This window comes from Vigna unguiculata, chromosome 1 (assembly GCF_037176805.1).
Source record: "Vigna unguiculata cultivar grain cowpea cultivar isolate G323 ecotype 2 chromosome 1, ASM3717680v1, whole genome shotgun sequence".
Classification (NCBI taxonomy): Eukaryota; Viridiplantae; Streptophyta; class Magnoliopsida; order Fabales; family Fabaceae; genus Vigna; species Vigna unguiculata.
Window position 1 is genome coordinate 31,343,704 of NC_140792.1, and position 7,290 is coordinate 31,350,993.

At 33.8% G+C, this 7,290-nt stretch overlaps 1 protein-coding gene across 1 annotated transcript; it reads right to left on the bottom strand.

Moving 5' to 3' along the window:
• Nucleotides 1–853: 853 nt before the first annotated feature.
• On the bottom strand, nt 854–1,959 carry LOC114162586 (VQ motif-containing protein). Its single transcript, XM_028046521.2, has one exon. It carries the CDS (start codon nt 1,832–1,834, stop codon nt 1,118–1,120), a length of 717 nt encoding a protein of 238 aa, XP_027902322.1. The 5' UTR covers nt 1,835–1,959; the 3' UTR covers nt 854–1,117.
• Nucleotides 1,960–7,290: the final 5,331 nt, after the last annotated feature.

Sequence of the window (7,290 nt, forward strand, 5' to 3'; positions counted from 1 at the left end):
ATGTTAACAACACTTTTCGTGACTTGATGCCCAAGTTGCTGAGTTCCTTCTTCTGAGTTTCTTGCAAAAAATGGGAAAAGAAAGAGTCAAAAGTGAAAGAAGTGGATAAGTTTAGTGATTAAAATTTGGCACCTAATCACGCACATTATTATTATTCACAGTGGTAACACATTCATGTGATTTTGGTTTATAGTGGAGATGTTGATGGAGAAACTTTGGTTTTTTAAATTGATTTTGACTAAAGGATTCGGTGATATGAAAGCTACGGAAATGATTAAGAAGAAACGGACATGGGTGTCGAAAATGCAAATGAACATAAACCCCCAAAATGAACAGTGGCCCGGGCTCTGTTTCAACGAAAGTGAAAGATATGCGTATAATTAGCTATCTAAACTCAAACCATAAAAGCGCGCTTCTGTGCTTTTTTAACCAGGACCACCACCTAGTCACGTACCCTTGAATGCACATGAAAACCCACAATGCAAGAGAGTTACTTCAGCACCCAAATTCAGCCAAACCCACACACTCAAAACAAATAAGCGTACCATAACTTTCCAAGACCAAGTCAGAGTTCTTAGACCGAACCACTAGATCCTTAGACAAGCAGCATAACAAGGTTGACACGCTGCACATGCGCATCCATGCTGTCTCCTACCACACCTAATCTATCTATATTCTTTCATAATTCATCTCTCTTTTTCCAAAACAATAAACACCAAGTAATTTCCGACATTAGTTATGGCGGTTTCCGAGAACAAATCAAGCCAAAAAATATGTATACCAATAACATAATGTGGTCCAGGGCCACCACATTGTTCATACATAAACTTGGAATTTAATTGATTAAGGTTAATTAAACTAAACATGGCTACCATATCTCCATTACACCTCCTTAATAACAGTAATAATAAAGGAACTATGTGACAAATTACAGAGAGAGAAAGAGAAAAAATACTACATGCATATCCTGATATCCATTCATTCCCATCCCAAATTTACACAAGATCGTCATCGTCATCCTAGCTAGCTAGCTGGCTACCCGGCCCGATTGATTAACCCGCGAGAGGGGCAAAAAGGGGGAAAGTGAAAATTTTTCTGAGAATCTGAATTTTTTGCCTCACATCACTTTCCACGACTCCAGAGTGGGAAAGGAGGAGAAGGTGTCAAAATCTAAGCCTGCGGAACCGAAGGAGGCAGCGTGAGAATCTAAGCCTGCCAGGGGCGGGGCGAAAGGGAGTTGACCGGGCCCAGAAAGCCCGCTGGCAGGCCCGGATCCTGCCGAGGTGGGACCCACCACCTGCTGATGATGGTCCAACAGAAACGCCGAGGTGTCCAGCGTCGGCAGACAACCTGCGCCGCCGGAAAACCTCGCCAGGTTCCCCGCCGGACGCTGCGGCTCGGGTTTCAGAACCGAGGGCGCAATCGGCGCGGCAGCGCCGAATCTGACGCCGGTGACCTGCTGCACCATCTGGCGGAAGTTGGCCGGGTCCGCCGTGATGAAGGTGGTCTGGGAGCGCTTGGAGGCGCGCGACTTCCGCTTGGAGATCTTGCCTGTGGGCTGCGGGCCTCGGCGTCGGGGAGCAGAGTCCTGGTCGGAGCCGGAGAGGCTGGAGACGGTGGGAGTGGCGGCGGCGGCGGCAGTGTCGGGAGTGGCGACAAAGGGAGTAAAGTCGTTGTCTTCCGGGAAGACGGCGGCGGCGGAGAGAGACTTCTGAAGGGCCCTGGTGATGGAATCGGTGTCGCGGTTGAAGAACTCAGCCAGCAAGGAATCGGAGACGGATGGACGAAACATCATCCAGGGCTCAATGCTAGCGACGTTCTGAGATGATGCCATGAAAAGGGTGAAAAGGATAAAAAGGGAAGAGTAAGAGTGAAGAATGGTTTGGTTAGGTTTGGTTTGGCTTGCAGAGGAAGAAGAAGAAGTGAGTGAAGAGAAGGAGGAAGTGAAATGGAGGAAGGGAATTGAATGATAAATAGGGCGGTGGAGGGTATTTTGGAGAAGTGGAGTGGGAAAGCGCGTTGTTCGGGGGATGAGATCACACGCGTCACCTTGTCCGTACGCCACTGTGACCTAAGCTTATGCTCATACTATTGCTAAACTTAGCCACTCACTAACCATGGTTTATTTCACTTCACTCCACTTCACTCCACTCCCCCACGTAACTTAACCCTCTTCTTTTCTTCGCTTCCTTTACTTTATCACTCCTTCTACTACAATAATTAATCATTACAATCTAATTTAAATTCATCTATCAACAATTAATAATGTTTTTAATCAATTCTTTTATTAATGTTTTTTTCTCATTACTACTGCCAATAACTGTCTTCCTTCATTAATGAAATTATCACATATTAATTTTACATGAAATAAACCGTCAGATACTAAACCGTTTAAAGATTTTATTTACTCTTTTGAGTTGAAAAATAGAGTATTTAATGAAGTACATTGACGAGAAAGACCCAATGAGATTGAATGAATGAAGTGAAACTATGGTCAATCTGAGTGCAGTGACAGAAATTGTTGGTAGTTTTTTGTGTTCTAAATTGGTGTAAAAGAAGAGTGAGAAATTAGGGGTAGAGTAACGCATTGTTTAAAGAAAAGAAGATAACGGAAAACGGAAAAGGGTGTGAGAGGTTGCATGTGGTGGTTGGGCATGGGAGAGGAGAGTGTTGAAACGTAACGGTTGACGGTCAAGCCGCGTCATTCTCCTTCGACGCGTAAACTCGCATTCCGATCCCTCTTTCTAATGTAAAAAAAGCCATCTCATCATTTACCCGTTTTTTAAAGCCCACAAAACTTTAGTAACGTATATAATATCATTATCTAATTAAATTTGGAGTTATGCATTATTATACTTTATGAATTATAGTATACGTTTTCAAAAATTTTGAAGTTATCTGAAAAATAATATATATATATATATTTGTACTTACAAGATTGAAATATATTATTTTTCTCACAAAAATTATTCTTAACACTCAAGTCAAAAATATATAATAGTCAACAAATCCTATAATAATTGGATCTAATGAATAATGTTATCTATTTATATTATATTTATTTATATTATATTTATGGAGAATGTTAATCAGTGCTCTGAGAGCACTCGTTAAAGAATAATAATTGTATTTTGGTATCATCATTTTTACATTGAAACTGAAAGAATTAAATACAATAATTAAAATAGTATAAATGCACATATAAATTTTATACAAACAAAAATATCCTTTTAATTTTTAGACAATAACTTGCTAACCAGTGCCCCTAGAGCACTGGTTAAGGATAATTAGTATACATTGGATCCTACAAAAGTATATAGATAAGTGTAATATTAAATAAAATCTGACGTAATAATTATTAATTCAACTTTATTTTCTTTAAGAGACCAAAATACCCATAAATATTGTACATGTGTATGTATTTAATATTTTATTTAATGTTCACAAATAAAATTTAAAAACTAATTAAATAATAAAATAACTATATTTAATGTTTGTAAAAATTAAATATAATGAAATATAAGAAAATTTAAATTAACAGAAAAACCAACAAAAAAATTAGTGTTAAACATCTAAAAATATTACAAAAAGAAAACAATTAAAGTGTCAATTTGAAACTTAACTGAATTTTTTTTCTTTTTTAGTAGAGATCTTAAAAATTCCAAAGTCCTTGATATGTAACAACAGTAAGTTATTGTCTAAAAATTTAAAAGGGTATTTTTGTCTGTATAAAATTTATTATGTGCATTTATACTATTTTAATTAGTGTATTTAATTCTTTCAGCTTCAATGTAAAATTGATGATACCAAAGTACAATTATTATTCCTTAACAAGTGCCATAAGGGCACTGGTTAGCATTTTCCATATTTATATACTTTTGTCTAGGGATGACAAATTGGACCAACTCAGCCCATTTTGCCCTGCAAAGTGCATGTTAGGTTGGTCCATCACGTAGGTCAAAAATGGGTTTACTTTACTTACCCACCCCATCCCGCGAGTTCGCAGGTTGGTCCACATTTGTGACGCAAAATAAATTTTTTTTTGTGATAAGTAAAATAAAAACTTTTTTTATTTTTTCATAATAATTGATATTCATTTCCTATCAAAATAATTTCAATTAGTCTAACTAATTAAAAATAATAAACAATAGCAATGGAGATAATAGTTAAAATACAATAGCATGTCACCTTACAAGACATGTACAAATTTGTTAATTTAAAAATGCATAAAAAAATATTTCATATTTGAAAACTAAAATCATTATCTTATATACAATTATTATAATAATAATAACAATAATAATAATAAAAGAAATTTACAGAAACAATATGATGAATGATAAAAAAATTAAAAAAAGAATATTTAATTTTGTAAATAGGCCAGCGGGCCAGCCCGTCCCACCCTGTCTTTAGCTTGTACAAGATGTGAGGGGTAAATTTGTACGGGCCAACAAATTTATCCCCTTACCCACCCGCCTGATCGGTCCGAATTTATCCCCTACTTTTGTCCTTCGTAGGCAAAGATTTCATATGTGTAACCTAGTTTAGAATTTTTTAGGTTAAATCATTCCATAGGTCCCCATTTTTGTAGCGAAATCTCAAGTAGGTCCCCCGATTTTTATTTGACTCAATTGAGTCCCTATTTTCAAAAATTCGTTGCAATTAATTCCTTTCCGTTAGTTGACCAGTAACGGTGCTAATTATGTGTCACGTGTCAGCACATGGTTTTTTTGACTTTTTTTTTAATTTTTAATTTTCTTTTTATAATTTTTTTAAAAAAAATTAAAATTGTCACGTGTCAATCTGACATTGTGCCACGTGGCAAAGACAATGTGATGTGGCAGTGACAGTGCCACGTGTCACTATTAGATGTGAAAAGTCTCAATGTAGTCCCTATATTTGTTATTTTGTCTCAATTTGGTCCCAATTTTATTAAAACTGAATCAATTTCATCCTGTATCAAATTTAAATTTTATATAAATTTCAAAATGGTATTTTTATTATAGTTGATATTTTTAACAAAATTAAATTTATTTAAATGTATATTTTGCACTAATATTTATTTAAATTTTATTTTGAATATTTATATATCCATAATTTATAGATAAATGTTAGAGTTGTTTTAAAAATAAAAACTTTATAAATTCAAATATAAAATTTTAAAAAAAAATTATAACAATTCTAACATTTGTCTATAAATTATTGATATATAAATATTTGAAACAATATTTAAATAAAGTTCAATGCAAAATATACATTTAAATAAACTTAATTTTGTTAAAAATATCAATTATAATAAAAATACCATTGTAAATTTATATAAAAATTAAATATGATATAGGGATAAAATTGATTCAGTTTTAAAAAAATTGGGACCAAATTGAGACAAAATAATAAATACAGGGACTACATTGAGACTTTTCACATCCAATATTGACACGTGGCACTGTCACTGCCACATCACACTGTCTCTGTCACGTGGCACAATGTCAGATTGACACGTGGCAATTTTAATTTTTTTTAAAAAATTTAAAAAAAAATTAAAAATTAAAAAAATAAAATAAAATAAAATAAAAAGTAAAAAAAACCACGTGCTGACACGTGGCACATAACTAGCACCCTTACTGGTCAACTAACAGAAAGGAACCAATTGCAACGAATTTTCGAAAATAAAGACTCAATTGAGTTAAATAAAAATGGGGGGACCTACTTGAGATTTCGCTACAAAAATGGAAATATATGGATTTAACCAATTTTTTAAATAGCAACTAATTAGTCATGTTTGATTGATTTTATTAAAACCAAATTGCCTAATAGGAGTCCGAAGTCACACCACTTATGCCACTATTAAATTTTAATGAAAAAACAAAATCAGACCTACTTTTTGTCCTTTTACTTTCCCAAAAAGTTAAATATTAATATATTTTTATATTCTATTTACAATATATTACTATTATATTTAGAAATTATTGTAGTATAATATAAAATATAAATGTTTATTGAATCTTTCTCAAACTTGTTTAGAAAATGAATTTGAGTTAAATTCTACTAATTTTAGTTTATATAAATTATGAATCTATTTTATTTTATTGTAATTAAATATTTATTATAAGTCATTATGTTATGTTAAGAATATTGGTATTGATAAAATCTACAAAAATAAATTTAAATTGAATTACATTAACACTAATATAAATTTAAGATTTAATTGCTCTTTTGGTGCTTGATTTCGTTTAAAAAATATTAAGTTGGTATTCCAGTTCTTTTAATTTTAATTTGGTCCCGATTTTTTAAAAGTTGATGCAATTGAGTCATTTTTCTTAATTTTTTTAAAACAGATAAAGAATTTTTTGTTAAAATTGAAGTTATATTTTAGGATTGTTTGCTTTGTTAGTATTATTAACATAATCCTAATGCACATTTTGATGAAAAATCCTCAGTCGCTTCAATAAATTTAACAAAATTGACCAAATTGCATCAATGTTTGAAAAAATAGAACTAAATTGAGACTTGAAAAAAATAGGAGGAGCAACTTGATATTTTTGAACAAAAACATAGACCAAAAGAGTAATTAATGCTAAATTTAACATACATGTTGATATGGGAAGTTGTTGTATTTTGACATATTCTATAATATATTAGGAAGATTAATCTACAAAATTATTATATTTTAGCATAATTGAAAATAGGAAACGAGGTTTTGAATTAGGAATAATATGTTAGAAACACTAGTGTAGGAAATGGAAATGAATGCGATTATTTTCACCTTTTGGCTTCGGGTGAACAACCAAGACATATACTGCCGAGGTAAAAAGCTAGTTCTTTATGCCTCGGTTATGAACCTGAGACATATTAAGTTGTTACTGCCTCGGTTTCTGTCAAACCGAGGCCTATTGCGTATCAGAAAGAAAAAAAAAATTAAATATGTGTAAACCCTAATCCCTTCCGCTCTCGCCGCTCTCGAGTCCCTCCTCCAGCAGAAGCTCGAGCTCGACAAGGATGACGAGGCATCAACCTAAGGCCCTTCAATTTGTGCAGACAACAATAGATAAGAAATAATAAAGGCTGGTGCATCCATTGTTGGAGCAGCAAGATGCAGGAAGACGTGGTTATAGTTCGCTGCGGCCCTCCTCCCTGTATTCTCCACAGCATGTTCGTTCACTTGCTCTCTGATGCCATTATCGGCTTCCTCTGGATTCAGAGCGGCTGGATTGGCCATGACTCTGGCCACTACAACATCATGCTCAACCGTCGCCTCAACCACGCCGCGCAGATCCTTTCTGGCACCAC

Bases quoted from the DNA above. Each gene is read 5' to 3' on its own strand.
- LOC114162586 (XM_028046521.2), bottom strand. From the start codon at position 1,834: ATGGCATCATCTCAGAACGTCGCTAGCATTGAGCCCTGGATGATGTTT.